This window comes from Monodelphis domestica, chromosome 4 (assembly GCF_027887165.1).
Source record: "Monodelphis domestica isolate mMonDom1 chromosome 4, mMonDom1.pri, whole genome shotgun sequence".
NCBI classification, from domain to species: domain Eukaryota; kingdom Metazoa; phylum Chordata; class Mammalia; order Didelphimorphia; family Didelphidae; genus Monodelphis; species Monodelphis domestica.
This window is the reverse complement of record NC_077230.1, coordinates 433,914,303-433,934,412: the sequence shown is the minus strand read 5'-3', so window position 1 is coordinate 433,934,412 and position 20,110 is coordinate 433,914,303. Positions and strand designations below refer to the sequence as shown.

General features: G+C 43.7%; 2 protein-coding genes and 1 long non-coding RNA gene across 9 annotated transcripts in view; 2 read left to right on the top strand and 1 right to left on the bottom strand.

The window, feature by feature from the left end:
- LOC107650040 (zinc finger protein OZF-like) overlaps positions 1 to 1,789 on the top strand; it is a 145,687-nt gene extending 143,898 nt beyond the window's left edge. The window contains exon 4 of one of the 3 annotated variants that reach the window (XR_008918199.1): positions 455 to 1,789. Coding sequence is in view for 2 of the 3 variants with exons in the window: in XM_056825651.1 (XP_056681629.1) it covers positions 455 to 603 (149 nt within the window). In the remaining variant the exon portion in view is untranslated. The remainder of the gene's footprint in view (positions 1 to 454) is intronic. The other 2 variants (XM_056825651.1, XM_007503001.3) reach the window with 2 other exon arrangements.
- LOC103097064 (uncharacterized) lies at positions 237 to 3,660 on the bottom strand. The gene is made up of 2 exons (XR_008918204.1): positions 3,111 to 3,660; positions 237 to 1,263 (listed from the first exon to the last, which is right to left on the bottom strand). It is a non-coding gene; the product is annotated as an uncharacterized LOC103097064 (long non-coding RNA).
- Positions 3,661 to 3,751: 91 nt separating this feature from the next.
- Positions 3,752 to 20,110, top strand: part of LOC100619989 (zinc finger protein 850-like) — a 34,868-nt gene continuing 18,509 nt past the window's right edge. Inside the window, exon 1 of one of the 5 annotated variants that reach the window (XM_007503005.3) lies at positions 3,752 to 3,995. In XM_007503005.3, the coding sequence (XP_007503067.2) occupies positions 3,963 to 3,995 (33 nt within the window). In that variant the 5' untranslated portion in view covers positions 3,752 to 3,962. The remainder of the gene's footprint in view (positions 3,996 to 20,110) is intronic. The other 4 variants (XM_056825659.1, XM_056825658.1, XM_016425643.2 and 1 more) reach the window with 4 other exon arrangements.

Genomic DNA, 20,110 nt, shown 5'->3' with positions numbered 1-20,110 from the left:
ACATACCAAGTTGCCCCAGGGTTGCATCGGTGTATGTTCTGTACATGAATAAAAGTTAAGGTTTGGGGCAGAATCGGGGGGAGAACCTCAGAGGAATCAGGAGAACCATGAGGAGAGAAGATGCAGAGCAGGCAGGTGAGGGGGAATGAGGAAGAGACTGGCAGCCTAGGCACCACGAGGTCATGTTGCTTATAGGAACATTGTCTACCCTTCCAATAAACTTTATAAAATATATATCTGGGTAGAAATATTATTATTTTAATTATTACAGTGCTAAGGGAAAAGACTCTGGCAAGGTCTCAGAGGAGCAGCAGTCTCCATCACATCCCAGTCCCCAGATGGCTACTCTAGTCTTTGGGGAATTTCTTCTAGGACAAGATACAGGAACCTTTTTCTCAGCTGAGCTGTTGCCTAGTTCCATCAGAGCTGTCTTGTGTGTGTTCATTGTTCTCAGGAGCCTCCCAGGACACAAGAACTTCTCTCTGGGCCACAGAACTCCAGGTAGAGCCCTCAGCTGTCCCTCTGGCCACAGGAGCTGGGGAGACTCCTGAAGACTTCAAAGCACCAGGTTGCTCCCAGCAGTCATGGGGAGTCCTGAGCTGAGGCCATGATGAGGATCTGACTCTCCATACAGTGCTCTGTCTACCCTGCCTCAGGCTTTGGACTCTGTCCTCCCTCAGCTGAATCCCCTCTGAATCCCCTCTTGGTCATTTTTACAGAAAAGCAATAGAAACAGACTCAGCTCCACTGGTGATGTCCGTGTTCTTACAGCCCTTCCCTCCAAGAAGCAGTCCACCTCACCAGAGCACACAGCCCTCTGTGGACACCAGGTTCTCCACAGGTACCAAAGAGCACCTCAGGCCCAGCACAGCTTCTACACACAGACTTCAGTCTGAAGGTCGTGCAGGGAGGTTTCTCTGACTGTCCATAGACCAGCAGCACCACTCCCTGCATCACTCCCCCTCACCCTCTCCTTGTTTCCCTACTCCCAGTCGCTTCAGCTCCCTCTTCTACACTGGCTTCCCCCATTAACAGGAAAGTTCCCTGAGGGCAGCCGAGATCTGTTTTGTACCTGGCACAAACTGAGGTTCTGAGCAGTGCTCGCTGCTGGGACAGGAAAACTGGGGCCAAGCCTTGGCTGTCATGATCTTCCAGGAGCTGGGCGGAGGGTCTCCTGTCTGGAGCAAATACAGCCCCAGCTGCTGCTGCCTTGGTCTTCACCAGAGCCCCAGGGATGCAGCACAGCCTGGAGCAGTGTGTTAGCTGGGAAAACACAGAACGATTTAAGTCAGAAAACCAAGTCTAATCAGGAGGGGGACAGTGTTCAGTGTTTGGGGCTCCACACAGTCACAGGCCCAAACCCCCAGCGAGCCGAAGGCCCCTCACTCTGGCCACAGTATCCCAAGATCGGTGTGGGGGTCCTTGGCGGGCTTGGGGTGACGGAAGAAGTCAAGACTGACCCAGAAAGAATCCGGAACAACAGGGTTCTGAGTGGTCCTGATACAGACGCTCCTATTCCTTACCTCAAGAGAGAGCCCTGGAGTCCCCCATCCCCCCAACCTCTTCTCTTGGCCTCTAAAAACCTGTCATGGTCCATGACGGGGCCTCAGAGCCAAGGGGGGCCTCTGCAGACTTCGGCCTCCTTTCCTGGCCATCCAATGGAGGCAGACATTGCTCAGAGACGCCTTGGTCCAGTCTGCTTCCCTCCTGCACCGCTGTGTCTGCATCCCTTCATGGACCCATTATTCTGGTTTCCTCTTCCTCCCAGACATCCCCATTTCCTCTCCCATGGAGGTGACAAGGCCCCAGACCCCCTCCAACTCTGCTCCAGTCTCTGAGGATGGGGGGCCATTCATAGATGTAGTGTCCCCCCCCAACCCCCCCAGTCCAGAAAGCTGTATCATGCTAGAGCTCAGGGCCTGGAGTCAGGGAGGCCTGAGATCACCCCCTGAGAGACCCTGGACAAGTCACTTTGGTCTGCTCACCTCAGTTTCCTCCCCTGACAAATGATCTGCAGAAGGACATGGCGAAGCCGCCCAGCCTCTGCCCAGAAAGCCCCAAAGGGGGGAATCAGACAGGCCTGAACAGCCTGAGCCCAGCAGCCCTGCAGACAGACACCCAGACACCCCCAGACAGTCCTCTGTCCATAATGGCTGATCCTGTGCTCAGAGGCTGCTGCTGCTTTCTGTGGCCTCCTCCAGGGCACGAGGGGTTCCTGGGCCTCCCCCAGGCCTCTGGAGGGTCTCCTGGGCCCCTGGGCTGGGGCGGTGCTGAAGGAGACCCTCCTCAGCTGGCCCAGAGGCCCAGGAGACCCCGAGGAAGCAGCTTTGTTCCTCTTCTCCCCCCCCCCCCCCCCCCGACCCTCATGGACCAGCTTCCCCACAGGCCCAGCTCAGGCTCTTATTGTCTGGATCTCACCATGGGGGAAACTGAGGCAAAGGCTGGGAAGGGCCTTGGCTGGGCTCCCCCAGATGGGCCATGTCTGAGGCCAGGTTTGAGCCCAGATCTTGGGGGTTCCAGGTCCAGGAGGGCAGCCCCCGAGTCACCTGATGCCTCCTCTGGGAAGAGGTTTGGCCCCTCCTTTGGGGAGCCCCCGGGGTCCCCCCAAAGCTGAAGGAGCAGCAGGAAATTCAGAGAAATCACTGGAGGAGGGGAAACTGTGGGAGGGGCCTTGGACCTGGGCCTGGAGGGTCAGCTGCTGCCCTGTGCCTCAGTTTCCTTCTCTGTCAGAAGGGGGATCCTGGCACCCCCCCTCAGGTCCTAAGGAAGGCTGGATCCATTCCCTGATCAGTCAATCAGTAGACACTTATTAGGCACCTGCTGTGTGCCAGGATCTAGCCTGAGGCAGCCTCCAGTGGAACTAAGCAGCAGCAGGGCAGGGCAGGAGGGGAAATGGGGGGAGGGGAGAAGGCTGCAGCCGCCCAGCTGGGGAACATTTCCTATATGACCCCTCCCCCACCAGGAGGCTTAATCCAGGGACCAAGGCAGGAGAACTCCATTTCCCAGAATGCCGATTCCTGACTTCTTAGTGTAGGTTCCTTGCCACTGTTGCAGCCCCAAAGCATGCTGGGAACCCCGCCCTGGGCAGTCACTGCTCTTGGAAGTCTCACCTCTGTTCTTCTTGGACCCTTGCTGCTTGAGAGGGGGAGGGGAGGGAGTCAGTGAGTGGCGGCGCTCCGGCCTCCCCGCCCTGGCAGCTGAGACTTTCTCCCCCCTAACTTTTGAGGACCGGGAAGACACCGGTGGACCCGTTCCTGCTTACTGAACTGGGAGCGGGGGTGGGGTGGGGGGGGAAGGTGCGTGTGCGCATGTTCGCTGAGAGAGGCGGGGCAGGAGCCACTTGTAAGGGCTTGTGGTGGGGGGAGGGGCTGTCCCTCAACTTAAATTCTCCATAAAAAGGACAAACCCGGAAGGCGGGGGCGACTCTGTGTGCCTCCAAAGCCTTGGCCCGCCTTTGTCTCCCCAGGAAAGGAAGGAGGCAAATGGGGGCGGGGCTGCTCCGGCCTCTTCCCCAGTCAGGTCAGAGCACACCCGGGGAGAAGCAGCCCTCCGGGGCCTGTCACGGGGCAGCGGGGCTGCCCGCGCCCACCCACATGCTGGGGAAGGAGCCCTGATCTCGGGCCCTAGGGAAATGCCAGCCTGCTCTCCCCGCCCCCACCTGATGCCCCTCCCATTCCCCAGTAACCCGCCCTTCAGTCACTCCCAATCCTGCTAGTGTAGCTTCGGAATGGATGGAAGCTGACTATGACGTCAGAGCGGGGCGGGGCTTATTCCCGGCCAGTCCCAGGCCCTTCCCACTTTGAGGCTCCCTTTTCCCCCCTGAGGCCATGGAAGGCCGGAGAGCCCCCCTGAGCCCTCCCCTTCTTTCCACCTAGACACACACCGAGGACGTCTCCCCCCTCGGGGCTGCCACGCCCTGAAGCACCCCAGGGTGGCCCCGCAGAGAGCCCACAGCCAGAGCAATGGCCCCGGGGACCACGAGGCCCCCCTCCCAGGTGAGTGCGCCCAGAGGGAAGGGCTGGAAGGGCTGCCAAGAAGGGCTCCAGCCAGGCTCCTCCTCCGGGCCAGAGGACACAACAGGGGGCTGCTTCCCAGGTCAGGCAGTGAGTCAGCCAGGGCAGGCCCTGAGCTTCTCCCCAAAGTCCCTGCCAAGAGCTCCTCCCCCCTGGCCACAGGAGGGCCTCCCTGGTGGATGCTGGGAATGGGGGGGTGACAGCCAGCGTTGGGCTTCCCCAGCCCCAGGAGGAAGAGAGCCTGGCAGGGCTGGCACCGAGCTGGGCACAGGGGCGCCAGGGGAGGGGGCTGGGCTGGCCAGGGAGAGCTGCTCCAGGGAGGAGAGCAGGCCTGGGGGGGAGCTGGGGAGGCGGGGCCTGGCAGGAAGGTGCCATCAAAGGGCTCTTCTGGTTCCTGAAGGCCAGTCAGGGACAGGGCAGCCCCCTGAGCTGGGTGAGCCCCGGCTGTGCCCGGCTTGGGGGTTCCTGCAGTTCCTCCGTGTTTGTTCCCTCCGTGGAGAACATTGCGAGGGTCAGAGACGTCTCTGGGCCATTTTTCTGAGCTCAGGATCCTAAATTTCTCTGTGGTCAGTGACAGCTGCAGGTTCCCTCCAGCGTCACCCCCCAAAGGGTCCCCAGAGCCTGGGCAGGTGTTTGCGGGTGTCTGACGGATCCTCAGCAAAGTCATTGCCAGGCTGCTGGGTGCAGAGGAGGGCAGCAGGCCGGGGGGCAGAGGGCTTTGGTCCCTGTCGGGGCCTTTGAGTTCTTAGTTCAGCACAAGCTTAAGAGAAGAGAATTTAATGAAAATAAAGCTGTTATTCTTCCCGCCACGTCTTCCATATCCTTCATTGCTCTAATTTTTTACATATTTTCCTCACAGTTCCAGGATCCTTGTTCTCTCCATCCCACCTTCCCTCCCCCCTCCTGGATTGACAGGCGATTCCACAGGGTTCTCCCTACATTATCACTCACAATCTAGTTCCGTGTTATTCACTTTTGTAACAGAGTCATCTTGGAGACCCCAAACTGCCAGTCCTGTAACGTAGAAACAAGTGATAAATCATTGGTTTTCTTTGGGATTTTCTCCTATAATAATTATGTACACAATTACTGGAATTACTGGGAGTAACTTGTAAAAACTGTAGTCACTTATCTAAAGGACTGCATGTGACCACCTGGTTCGTGATAATATAAAGGCAATAAAACACTTTTCCTTTCAATATGATGAGATCAGTTGTAGGAAGTCAAAGAATGAATCTGTGTCCTTCACATTTTCTTGCAGACCTTTCTTTCATCCAGACCTGAAGGAATCCAGTGTTCTCAGGAGGCAGAAACTAGTGGGGATAGTCAGTAAAGGCTCAGGGAAGAGGCTGAATGAGGAACCTGGGAAAATGCAAAGTTGGTGGCTATTGTGTGAGGAACAAGAAAAATCCCAGAGTCACTGATTCATAGAGTATGGAAGGGAATAAAGGTGGAGGGAAGCTTTCAGGGTGACCAGCCTTATAGGTGGCTTCTGTAATAGATATATTTCTGAGGGTGTCTATTGATGTATACTAAATGACAAATGGATCAACTTTGTCTGCCCTCCTCCCATTTTTCTCCCTCTTCAGAAGCCTTTCAGTTTCCCCCTCCCCCTTCTTCTTTCTCCTTCAAGTCACTCAGGGTGAACTATGATGCTTTAGAGAAAATAATCTTTTCTCTTCTTTACCTCAAGTAAGAGTTTATTGGGGAAGACAGGAAAGGATGGAGAATTAGGTAAGAGGGATAGGGTTTTCCCTATTGTCTACAAATGAGGGTTAGGAGGATTTTGGGAGAAATAGTAATCCAGTCACAAAACAGTCAGTCAGAGAGACAGATAGAAGGACTTTAGGCCTTCTTTGTTCTTCTTTCTTCCAATCAAAATCAGTTCATCTCCAACTTGATATGACTCAAGTCCCAGAGATACCAGAGCTTCTTTCTCCACATCACCCAGAAGCTAAAAGCCCAGTCCAGCCCAGTTCAGCCCTTGACTTGCCTCCAACTGCTTTCCCAGTAACATTCCAAAATGGAATCTTCATTTTGACTGACAGCTTTTGTGCTCAGCTTTCTGTCTTGCATGCATTGTAAATTCTCTCCTCCACATCCCTCCCTTTTTTGTCTTAAAAAAATTGCAACCGCAATTTTTAATGATTCTTACCTTTCATATATTTCTAACTAATTCTGAACCTTGTACTATCTTAAACATTCATTTACTCTCCAAAATAACAAATCCTACACTTAGCTTAGCTATTCTGTCTACCCAGTTCTATGTTAAGTTTGAGTATAGGAAAATGGTTTAGGTAATAGGGACTTACATGAACATAGTTTTGACATAACAAATCATGTAACAATTCTCAAACCATTCCAAGGATTTCAGTAACATTTTGAATATGCAACTGTCTTATCTCCTAATGTGTATAATGCAACTAAGTAAAATTTTCTAGTACTACCAATTGCTAAAATAAAATCATAATGCAACCTAACTTCTATACTTCAGTAGATCTATGTCTGTCTCTACTTCCCTTAGACTTTGAACCAATGCTCCAAGTTGTCCCAATAGTTAGTCATTAGAATATGAATACATTATCCTAATATAGTTAGCTTGTTAGTACATTAGAATCTACATGTGTACATAAGTAGTTTCTATACAGATTTACATATGTACATCCATGTACATTGTTCTAGATTTCTGTGTAAACTCATGCAGAGAAGAAACATGTTTGTCTCTGAATTTTCCACAGAAATTCATCAGTATGACGTTTGTGTTTTGTAGCTATGCTGTACGTTGTACAACCCATTCCATGAGATATCTTCCAAATTCTATTTCTATGTAGCATGTGTATGCATCTATGTGATGTTAACATGTATGACGCATCCTTACATATCCTCATGATCACAAGTCCAAAATTTCACAGTCCTTCCATGTCCTTTGGTGTGGATTGTATAAACTCTGTCTTCATCATCTGGTCAGCATGCCACTCTGGTCAGCTGCAGCTCTTGATTGTAGTCCTGTGTTCTTCAATTCAGGAACAAACTGGAACAGTCAGGAACTTGCATGCGTGTAAGGTTTTTACATGTGTGTGTATGTTAGATTGAAATTTTCATTGTGCATGTAAGTATGCTATGAATTCTTCATGAATGCTTGTCAGAATTCATCAGTTCTTCGTGTGTGGAAGTAAACATTACATGTGTTTATCTTCATGTGTAGAAGTAAGCATTCATGTGTTCATCTTCATGTGTGGACTTAAGCTTTTCATGTTTATCTTCATGCATGGAGCTATGCTTTACTCATGTTCATCTTCATGGGTATATCTAAGCATTATAGTATTGTGCATAAGTTTTTAGAATTTTGTTAAGAATGTGAATTTGAAGTTTGTTTTTTTTTCTTTTTTGCTGTTTGACTTTTCCACAAGGATTATGCATATTTTACTTTAGTTCTGTCTTGGAGACAGAATCTGGATGTAATGTATTTCGTCTGGTCACGGAGTTTGCATTTGAGATAACATTGTTTCTTTCTTTTCTGTTACTAATATAGGTGGATGGTTTGTATAGAATATGTAGAGATTTTTCTTTGGCTGCTAACTTTTAAATGCATTTTTTTGTTCTCTGTTTTATTGCTTTTGCAGTGCTTTCCTTTGTTTCCCATCCATAGACTTTCATTGATAGGGACTGTTATTGATTTCTTCTAGGACTATTCGTGTTGCTTCTCATGACTAGAGCTTTTTTTATTACCAGATGTCCTTTGTATGTACTTCATTGATGACATGATCACATTGTTGTTTCTTGTGAGGTATCTGAAACTATGAGGTAATATCTTCATGGTATACCCTCCCTCTCTTCCTTCCCCGGTAGAGATTGTTTAGGTTGAAGGTTGAGAGATTTGGATCACCTGTTTCAGGTCTCAACTATAACTTGATGTTAAAATCTTTGATAACAAATTCCTCCAATATGAATCGATGCTTCCATAGCATTCTAGGTGTTTGTGTCTGTCATAGTTATGAGGTTGGAGTTTTCTCCTACAAGCTTAGGAGTGTTCTTCTTGTTGAATTACTTAGTTGTTCTTTTGCTGGAGTATTTTCTTTCTTCTACCTAAGCCTAGTCTTCATTCTCATAAGGTCTTGTGTAGTATGTTACCCCATGGAACTTCAGCAAATCTTGGTTTCACTCTTACTGAATGAATGGTGTTTGTCTTTGTGAATCTTGAAATTTCTCAGACTTGTGAATGTTAAAAAATTCCCTATTGGGATCATTCTCCATTGGGACAATTCCCTATTGGGACCAGTCCCCATTTTGACAGTGAGAACTCTACTTAGATCAGAAATGTGAGACCTCTACTCCACCCATACTGAAGCCATGCCTATTTTTAGAACTAATACGAAGGGGTGCTAAGTACCTATAAAGGTCAGGCAACTTGTGAACTTGCAAAGAGCAAAGTGGCGAGAAACTTACTCAGAGCTTTCCTGATGTAAATTACTCAAAAGATTAGTCTACTCAGGTGTGAATTCAGAATGGTCTGTCCTTTGGAAAACGTCTACTTGATTGGTAGATGTAAGAACTTAGGGGAGATGACATAGGAGAAAATGCCCTTTAAAAAGAGACAAAAAAGCTCTCTCAAAAAAGTCAGCTGGGAAAGGCTGCCTTGAAGGGTCTCTCTCGGGACTCTCTCGGGGAGATTCAGATTGAGGCATTGAGCTGGTGGACTCAGCTGAGATGGAGCTGGCCTGGTGTCACTAGAATCCCTTGTTTGGACAGATCTTGTGGTGAGTGATTAAGATATAAGAACTGACTGATCCTTCTGTTAGGGCTTAGGCCTGGGTTGGCCAGAGCTGCCTGGGCCAACCTATTCTTTTCTCATTTATTTCCTTTCTCTCTCTCTCTCTCTTTCTTTAAATTCCTCATTTGTATGAATTAAATTCTCTATAAAACCCAGTTGACTTGGGTATATTCATAATTGGGAATATTTCCCTGGCGACCACCTTATATTTGATTTAAACCCAAGACACTGTAGTGAAAACATATTCTCTGCGGTCACAATTTACTCACCGACTCTTATATCTATCACAATTTATATCTTCCACTATTTTAACTTACTACAGTTTACAACCTCAATCATTTTAACTCTTACAGTTTATAACATCCCAATCTTTTAAATGCCACATCATGTTTTTAAAGTTAGAGAATAGAAGTGAAATTGTATATCTATCTCTCCTCCTCCAGTTCTTTAATGTTCCTTGCTATCCACCTTCCCATTCAAAATCTGTATCTGTACAAGCCATGTAATTCAACTTCTCTGTAAAGTCATCTTCATGATCAACCCCTAATCTTGCATAAAGTTCTTCTAATGGTATGCAACTTGTTCTGTGCCCAAAGAATTTCTCATCATCATAACCTTGGTGAGATTTTGCTTGTTCTGGTTTCAGGTATTCAATTTTCTCACTTGTGTCCCATACATCCCCTTCTTCATCTACTTCTTCATAAAGCTTACAAAATTGGTAAGGCATTTATTCTAAATCATCTTGATCCATTATTATTACACCCTCTGGTATTTCCTTCTGATTCTGTATTTGAATCTAACTCACTGAATCCAATCATTATGTTATTCTTTGGATTTTGTTCAGTGCCATATAAAATTATGTCAGATGTTGCTAACTCTGGCTTTGTTTATTAATCTAAGCCTATTTCACTAGCTTTTGTCTTAAGTCAGTTTCTGGTTGTTTTTCATTGCTAAGCTTTAAATTTTCATTTTGATTTGGTAAACTTGATGGTATGGGGTTATTTTCTTCTTGCAGATATTCTATATTGTTACTAATATTTATAGATCCTACTCTATCATCAGTCTGAGGTTTATGTTCATCTTCACTCTCTTTTGACTATGTAGAGATAGGAATCTGTCCCTCTTTTTTATGCTGTTCTGGGAATGAGACCAGTATATCTGCATGTTCCCCTGCATCATCAGTAGGATGTGTGCCTTCATTTTTTCCCACAGTAGTACATACATATGTTTCTGGCTGTGTAGCTAAGGTGTGTTTTGTCAGTGAGTCACTGTTCATTCCTTTGCTACCCTCTGCCAGCTCTGTGTTAGGATCAGTTAATTCTTTTTGATTTAAATCGCTTCCTATGAAATCTCCATATGAGGTTGATGGTACTATATTCTCTACTACATTGGAACATGAATTTAAATCATAGCTATTGGTTATCTCACATAAGTTTATTTGGTCAGATTCCCCTCTGCCACTTAGAATGTTGGCTTCAAGTCTGCCATTTGAATACTTGGTTGGTCTTTCAGTTACTAAGACTTCCATTCCATTCCCCTTTTCTAATTCAACTGTCATGTCTTCTCCATTACTTTGAATAGGATTATTGCTTTCAAATGTAATGTCAGCTACATTTTCAGTCAATTTTGTATTCTCTAAATCAGTCATTGATGGATGGAAAATTTTATCTTCTGTATTCAAATGAGATGGTTTTTCTAAAGTTATCTGTGCCATATAACTATTGGACGAATTAACTGAGTTTGTTGGGATGTTATGCAAATCTGTGAATGGTTTCAAAGCATTTTCATCTTCAGTAACAGTAACCTATAGGGAATTGAAATTTTGTTTCTCTGCACCGCTCACTAATTCTTGCTTGAGTTTTTTATGACTGTCTTTTTCTTTTACACAGTTTAATCCTATAACCCACTCTGCACTGACAATAATTCTCCAAGAATGATTTGATTTCATTTGCATTTCTTTCCTATGTGCTTACTGTACAGTCCTTCTCTAAGTCTCTTTATCTCAGTTGCTATTTGAGACGTGATTTCTTTTATTTCTCCATCTATCTCTTACTAGTCTCTGTCTTTCTCTTGATTTATTGCATATGCTATCACTCACAGATTCACTTTCTTGCACAAATTTTTCACCATTTCTTATCTTTTCTCTACTATTTTTAACAGTAGCCTCTTTTTCACTATCTGTTCTATCTCCATGTACCAAACTATATACATTAAAGGCCTGGCTTCATAATTCTTTCCTAACCATGTCCAAATATTTAGGTTTGGCTCCAGATTTAATGGTCTCTTGCATCTCTTCTAAATCAGATGCTTGCTTTGTGGATTTGAGCTTAACCTGAGAACAACAAGTGGAATTTTGCTTTTTATATCTAGCTTGTGTGTCCTTCTTAATTTCATGTTTCTTCCTCAGAAAACAATCTTTTATCAAGTGTCCTCTCTTGTGGCAGAAAAATCATTGCCTAGTTTGTCTGCACTGTTTTTGGTTTTGTGTAACTGATAACTGGTTTTGTGTAAGTCCTAACCGTGTTTAGTTTCTTAAATTTCCTCTATCTCCTTTTCTTTTAGATTTTTCTGTTATCTCTAATTCATCTTTTAAATCTTTCATTTGTTTATGCTGTTCTGAATGATTATCATGGAGGTAACTAGCTGTTTCACATAGTTTTATTGTGAATTTAAAATGTATTTCACCCTAATCAGACCATTCAGTAGAAGATTTGATTTAGCTATTTCCTTATCAATAACTATAGAGATAGGTCAGTATGCCTGCATCAGTTTCAAGATTTTATTATCTGAGGAAATGGCCTTCAAGAGACATGTACAAAAAAAAGGACAGATCCTTGGGCTGTCCTAAGTGAAGCCAAGCCATCATTGGTACAGATGAGATGCAGGAAAGTGTTGTAAAACTGTCTATATAAGGCACATCACTTTCTCTCTCCTCCTCTTTCCCTGGAGAAGTGACTCTGGCTGAGAGTATGCTGGGCGGTTTGAAATCTTGGATTGTTGGTGGTGAGTTTTGCCCTTGAGCTGAGCTGATTCCGGTTTGGGCATCTTAGCCGAGCCCCTTTGGAGGTCAGTTTGATTCTTTCCACTCAAAACCTTACTTTATAGATCTCCAAATCTTCCTGCCCAGTACTAGCCCCTTCTTCCTTCTTAATCTCCTCCACTATATAGATTAAATCACCATAAATTTTCCATCTGAGTTTGGGTGTTTCATTAGTGACCAAATGTAATTTCTACATTCAGTCTCAACCATAATTTTAACCCTTACAGTTTGGCTGGCCACCTTGGTTGTGGCGAAATACCCTCACTCTTCTTAACTTTCCTAAACCTTTTTTTTTTTCCTACCGTGACTATCCCCTTTTATAGCTTATTTTGATCAGCTGTAAATGTAAGTAAATTTGGATTTTTTTTTCTTTACTCCCTCTCTCCTTGAATTAGATCAAACACAGGTGTTTTAAATCTTAGCAACAGGGCCCTAAGGTCCTGGCTGGGAGAGCTGTTTCTAAATTTCCTTTCCCTTAGGGAACAACTGCCAAGATTAAGAGTGTAGGAAACCTGTAGAAAGTTTTGGCTTTGTCCTGCTCCCCACATGTTTTGTGAAGCCTACTAGAAAACTAATTTATCTATCTATCTATCTATCTATCTATCTATCTATCTATCTATATATATATATATATATATATATATATATATATATGACTACTACATTCTTCGACATTTATATGGTGGTTGAGGAATTAGGGACATTGAGGAATACAGCATACCTCCGATTTTTTTATATTATTGGGTAATATCATTTTTGTATTCCTTAGTACTGTGTTTAGAGATGCTAACATAAAAAATCATTTGAAGGTGAAATTTAGAAAAACACCAAAAATATTGAGGATAAAATGCAAGCCCAATTAGAAAATTTTAAATGTTTCTGATAGGATCAATTGGCAAACATCCACCCTACCAGAAACAGACCTGTTTCTGAATTTTTGAATGAAGAAATTTCCTTCCCTGAAATAGAGATGGAAAACACCTTCCCTATAGCTCAGCTAACAGACTTTCTCTCTCATGGTCAGCAACTCTTGGCTGAATTTAATCCCCAAAACCCTTCCCGTGCAATCCTAGTTTCTCCTGTTCCTTCTACACAAAACCAAATTCCAGCCCAAAGGAAATCTCATCCTTCTAAAGAAACTCATCTTAGTCAAACTGACCCACAGGTACAAAATTCAACTAGAGGCCTGTTTCCTCTAAGAGAAGTACCTGAAATAGGACGGAATGGGGATGTGGTGATTTTAAGGCACAATAGACCGTTTACTCCCCAAGAAATAAATGAATTTACATGAAATATCCCCACATATGAACAAGATCCCTATCTAGTAACAAAAAAGATAACATGGGGGAAGCTGGGTAGCTCAGTGGATTGAGAACCAGGCCTAAAGACGGGAGGTCCTAGGTTCAAATCTGGCCTCAGCCACTTCCTAGCTGTGTGACCCTGGGCAAGTCACTTGACCCCCATTGCCTAGCCCTTACCACTCTTCTGCCTTGGAGCCAATACAGAGTATTGACTCCAAGACGGAAGGTAAGGGTTTAAAAAAAAAAAGATAACAGACATTTTTTTTCATTATAATCCATCTTATAAGGATGTTGAAAATTTGCTACAGGCTTTGTTAACTGAACATAAGAAAAATAAAATAATTACTCATGTCAGCAAAATCCGGGAGTGCATTGCAGCACATTGGCCATCTCAGGATCCCGAATGGGACTATAACAACTCTAAGGATTCTTTACAACTATACTGTTGTAGAGAGGCCATCCTAACTACAATGAGAGAATGTATAGACAGTACAGATAAGTGGATGGAATTTGAAAAAATTGAGCAAAATGAGGAAGAAACACCCTCTAGATTCATGGATAGAATAATCGAGTTTGAGGGTATTTACTTGGATTTTGACCTATCTAGAGAAAGTAGCATAAGACAAGTTAGAAGGCTCTTTGTCAATAACTCTTTCAAAGTGATTAGGGATTATTTTAGAACACATTGTCCAAGATGGACCTTGAAGAATTGCAGAAAACAGCTATATATGTTTCAAAGGGAAACAAAGAAAAAGAGGAAGAAAACAATGATGTTATAGAGGAAATAAAGAAAGAATTGAGATGTTTAAAAGATAAGGTGACTATAATGGAAAGTGGGCATGATAATCAACCAATGACACTTGCCCCTCTCCAGAATTATCGATCCAGTACTCTGTGAGAAGGGCCACAAAATGCTGGAGTGTAGAACTTTTCTCAAGATTATCAGAAGGAATACGCAGTTTATTAACAACTACAGAAGTGATAATTATAGAAATAACTATAATAATGACAATGGAAACCACAACTTTAGGAATGATGACTATAGGAATAGATACTGGGAAATTGATAACTCAAACCAAATAACTCCACAACAATATTACTTAAGTGGTGCTCATCCAAAAAATACTCAAGGTGATAATGCCCCTCTGGGGGGTGCCCAAGGAACGTCCCAAACATAATGAAGGTGTCTAGGGGGGAATGGGGCACAAAAATCAGAGGATACAAACTTTAATTTTCCGGACCCTGATGTCCTACTCCCTGTTGTCCCTATCCACTATCCCCCCATACTAATGAACCTCAGGTTATCTTAAAGGTGGGTAACAGCTATTGTGATTGTCTTTTAGACACTGGAGCTACCAGGTCTGTATTAAAGAGTATACCTGACTTACATTGTTATTCTGTTGGATCAGAGAATGTAATGGGAGTGTGAGTAATACCCCAAAGGGTTAAAAAGCTTTTCCCTAGAATGGTGTCTGTTGGACCCCTAGAGGTACAACATTCCTTCCTTTTGATGCCTGACTCCCCTTTAAATTTGCTGGGGAGGGATATCCTATGCAAACTCAGAGCCACAATAACTTGCTCCCCAGATGGTTCCTTATCATTGGAAGTACCGGAGGAATATTAAAATTTACTCCCTGTAATTTTCTCAGAGAGTCAGTAGGGGAAAGAGCATCCCACCTTTGTAATACCTACAGATATACTGTAGTCTCTTTGGGCCACATCCTCTTCCTATGTAGGCTTATTTAAGTCAGCTATTCCTGTGCAGATAAAAACTAAATCTAGCCCATGTTTTTCCATTTCTTAGTATCTTCTCTCAAAGGAAGCAGTAGAGGGTATTACCCCAGTTATTAACTCATTAATTAAACAGGGAATAATAATCCCTTGTAAATCTGAATACAACACACCCATCCTGCCTGTTAAAAATCCAAAAAGGGGGCCTGATGGCAGGCACTTCTATAAATTCGTACAAGATTTGAGGGCTGTGAACAACCATATTATAAAGAGACACTCCATAGTTTCCAACATTAATACTATTATTTCTTCTATTTCTAGCACAGCTACATACTTTACAGTAATCGACGTGTGCTCAGGCTTCTTTTCCATACCCATACACGAGAACTCCAGGCATATCTTCGCTTTCACCTGGCATAGCCATCAATACTCCTAGAGTTGTCTCCGACAAGGTTTTGCAGATAGCCCGAGCTTATTTGTGCAAATTTTGAGCCAAGATCCTGACTGCGGGTGCCTGCTTTATTTCTCCCAGATGAGTTGAGAATATTCAAAATTTAAGCACTTCTACCACTAAGAAACAGTTGAGAGCAATTTTAGAAGGAACAGGGTTTTGCAGACAATGGATTCCTTGCTATGGGGAAATTACTAAACCCCTTATAGCACTAACAAGGGATTTGGTTCCTGGACCCCTCAAAATAGAATCAGAACACATGTCAGCTCGATCAGATCTAAAAAAGGCTATCCTGTCTGCCCCCTCTCTATGCTTCCCAGATTACAATGAGCCATTTACTTTGTATATTCATGAGTGAAGAGGGGTAGCTTCAGGTGTTTTAACTGAGATTTTGGGGCCTTCTTAGCACCCAATTGCTTATTCTGCCCAAATGGACCCAGTAGCATCAGGAACACCACCGTGTCTTAGAGGAGTAGCTGCTACAGCCTTACTAGTGACAAAAAGTGTTGATCTAGTAGCTGGGCAAAAGAATGCAGAGGGGTTAGGGTTGGAGGCATGAGTAGGGTGTGAACTTAGAGTGGAGGGCATAGGGTAGGAAGCATGGGCAGTGAGTGAACTTAGAGTGCAGGGGGTAGGGTAGGAGGCATGGGCAGGTTGTGAAGTTAGGGTGGAGGGGCTTGGGAAGGAGGCATGGGGGGGGGGAACGGGCTGAGCAGGTTGGGCAGGGACCATGAGCAGAATGAAGGGTGGGTTGGTTAGGAGTGGGGGGTTCTAGGGCTGAGGCGGGGCAGGGCAGGGGGAATGGGCAGGGAGAGTAGTGGGTTTGGTATGGGAGGGGGTGGTTTGAGAACTAGGAGCCAAATTGTGTAGAGCAGTGTGGGACAGGGATTTTGATAATGAGCAAGTATGGAGAGATAAGTCACTCCTATTCTGGGATGTTCTTATCTCTCTTTTAATGCTTTTTATAGAAGCTATGATCTCCTCCAAAATTTCCTGTTTCCGGGTATTTTGTTCTACATATTGCTGAATAGTAGAAGGAGTAATTGGTTGGATTGACTGAGAAATGTTTTTTTAAGGAGATAGAATATTACAGCTACAACAATTAAAATCCCAAGGGGGAGTAGTGTGTCGATTAGACTTTGCCATAAGCTCCATGGGATGAGCCATTTCAGAGAGACAAGGAATACTATATTTACAAGTTTGGTCATGCATCTGGTAAGCCAGTTAACGGACATATTTCTAAAATAAACACATGGGGAGCAGGACAAGGCCAAAACTTTCTCCAGGTTTTGTAGCTTAACACTTTCCCCAGTCCTGCCACTTTTTTTTTTAATTTAAGAAAAACAGCTATATTCTATGTAATTTTTGTTTTAAACATGATTTTATTTGGTCGTTTTCATACATTATTCACTGGAAACAAAGATCATTTTCTTTTCCTCCCATCCCCCCCCCCCGCCTTTCCCTCTCCCATAGCCGATGCATGATTCCACTGGTTATCACATGTGTTCTTGACTCAAACCCATTTCCCTGTTGTTGGAATTTGCATTAGAGTGTTCATTTAGAGTCTCTCCTCAGTCTTATCCCCTCCAACCCTGTAGTCAAGCAGTTGCTTTTCATCGGTGTTTTTACTCCCACAGTTTATCCTCTGATTGTGGGTAGTATTTTTTTTTTGATCCCTGCAGATTGTTCAGGGGAATTGCATTGATACTAATGGAGAAGTCCATCACCTTCGATTGTACCACAATGTATCAGTCTCTGTGTATAATGTTTTCCTGGTTCTGCTCCTTTCGCTCTGCATCACTTCCTGGAGGTACTGTTTCGCTGTTGTCATTTTCTTCAACGAAATTGTTAATTGTTTCTATGATTTCTTCTCTAACTATCCGATTTTGGAGTATCATGTTATTTAATTTCCAATTAATTTTTGATTTGGGTCTCCATGTACCCTTGCCGATCAATATTTTAATTGCCTTGTGATCTGAAAAGGCTGCAGTTAATATTTCTGCTTTTCTGCATTTGAGTGCCATGTTTCTATGACCTAGTGTATGATCTATTTTTGTGAATGTGCCATGTGGTGCTGAAAAGAAGGTGTATTCTTTTTTGTCCCTATTTATTTTTCTCCATATGTCTATTAACTAATTTTTCTAAGATTTCATTCACCTCTTTTACCTCTTTCTTGTTTATTTTTTGGTTTGATTTATCTAAATTTGATGGTGGTTGGTTCAAGTCTCCCACTAATATGGTTTTACTGTCTATTTCCTCCTTCAATTCTCCTAGTTTCTCTATTAAAAATTTGGATGCTATACCATTTGGTGCATACATGTTGATTAGTGATATTTCCTCATTGTCTATACTCCCTTTTAGCAGAATATATTTACCTTCCCTATCCCTTTTGATCAGGTCTATTTGTGCTTTGGCTTTGTCAGATATCATGATTGCAACTCCTGCCTTCTTTCTATCAGTTGAGGCCCAAAAGGTCTTACTCCAACCTTTAATTCTAACCTTGTGAGTGTCAACCCGTCTCATATGTGTTTCTTGAAGACAACATATGGTAGGGTTTTGGGTTCTAATCCAATCTGCTATTTGTCTACATTTTATGGGTGAGTTCATCCCATTCACGTTCAAAGTTATGATTGTCATTTGTGGATTCGCTGGAATTTTGATATCTTCCCCTAGTTCTGACCTTTCTTCTTTAGCTTTCTCCTTTTGAACCAGTGATTTACTTTAGGTCAGTCCCCCTAGTCCCCTCCCTTGAGATGCTTCCCTTTCTAGCCCCTCCCTTTTTATGCTCCCTTCCCCTCCCCGCTCTCCTTCCCTCCCTTTTTGTACTCCCTCTCCCCACCCCCTCCTTAATTTTCCTTTCTTTCTTGCCTTAATGGATAAGATAGAATTCAGGATCCCACTGGATCTAGATGTTCTTCCCTCTCAGATTTGATTTCACTGAGAGTGAGGTTTAAGTAATTCCACTTCACGCTCTCTTCCTCTCCTTCTCATATGAGAGTTCTTCCCCTCCCCTTCCCATGTGTATCTTTATATGGGAAAGATTATTCTATTGATTCCCCCCCTATTTCTTGAAGTTATTCTTAGTATTATCGATGGTTCCCCCCTCCCTTTTCCTTTTTTGGTCCCCACTTTCCCCAAATCTTCTTAATGCCCCAATCTTTACCTATGCATGTTTCTTCTAACTACTCTTATGATGATACAATTTATGAGTTACACAAAACATTTTCCCCACATATTAATATATATAATTTGATGTAAACGTAGTCCTTATAGAAGAGAGTTTGACTTAAAGAAAAAGATAAGATTTATCTCCTTTTCCCTTTCTTTCATATTTACCTTTTCATGTTTCTCTTGCTTTCTGTGCTTGGATATCGAGCTTTCCACAGAGCTCTGGTCTTTTCTTAGCAAATGGTTGGAAATCTTCTATTTTGTTGAATGCCCATACTTTCCCCTGGAAGTATATAGTCAGTTTTGCTGGGTAGTTGATTCTTGGTTGGAGACCCAGCTCTCTTGCCTTTCTAAATATCGTGTTCCATGTTTTGTGGTCTCTTAGTGTGTTAGCCGCTAAGTCGTGTGTGATCCTTATGGGAGCCCCCTTATATCTGAAGCTCTTCTTCTTGGCTTCTTGTAGGATTTTCTCCTTTACTTGGAAGCTCTTGAATTTGGCAATTACATTCCTAGGCGTTGTCTTTTGGGGATTTAGTATAGAAGGTGTTCTATGAATCCTTTCTATTTCTATTTTGCCCCCTTGCTCCAGAACGTGAGGGCAATTTTCTTTTATAATCTCCTGTAGAATAATATCGAGTTTATTGTTTATCTCTGGTTTTTCTGGGAGACCGATAATTCGGAGATTTTCTCTTCTCCCTCTGTTTTCCAGATACTTTCCCCTGGAAGTATATAGTCAGTTTTGCTGGGTAGTTGATTCTTGGTTGGAGACCTGTGACCTTCTGTGACCTTCTCAGTGAGATATTTTATGTTTTCTTCTAATTCATTAATTTTTTGGGTTTGCTTTATTGATTCTTGCTGTTTTATCATCTCACTTTCTTCGAGGTGCTTAATTCTGGTCGTTAGGGACTGGTTTTGCTTTTCAGCCTTGTCTGCCCTTCTATTGGATCCTTCGAGTTCTTTTTCCAATTGAGCATTCTTATCTGTCAGACAGCTGATCTCTTTCTCCCATTTTTCTTTCCAGGTTTCCATCTTTTGGATAAGTTCCAGTTTGAGATCTTCCAGAGCTTGTTGATAGTTTCCATTTTGGGAGGCGTGTTCTGAATTTTTTTGGATTTCCTCCTCATTCTCCTCTTTTCCTTGGGTACTTCCACCATAAAAGTTTTCAATAGTCACTTTTTTCCCTTTCTTCCTGGAGGCTTGATTTTGGGCCATGTGAGCCATCCCTTTGGTGGTTTTATTCCCTTTTCCTTTTTGGTCTGGGATCTGGGTTATATGGGTGGTTTTTCTGTGAATTTAGGTTGCTTCAGACTAGTTCTTCCCAGCTTCCGAGGTTTCTTAGAGCGCTGGGTCCCTGATCACAGCCACACTGCCCAGGTGTTCAGCTCCGCCCAGATAATCAACGCGTGGTCCCCCCCTGGTGTTTAGCTCCGCGGAGATGTTCCGCGCAGCCCGCCCCAAGTACAGTTCCGCTGAAGCACTGGATTCTCCAGTGAAACCGCCCTGAGACGTTTTTTCCTGGCAGTCCCCAGATCTCAAGGACCCTGGAGTGCCCCCCCAGACAGAGACTTTCCCCACTCACTCGTTGTCCCGGTGAGCGCTCAGGTAGCTCACTCTAGTTTAGTAGGGGAGGTGGTG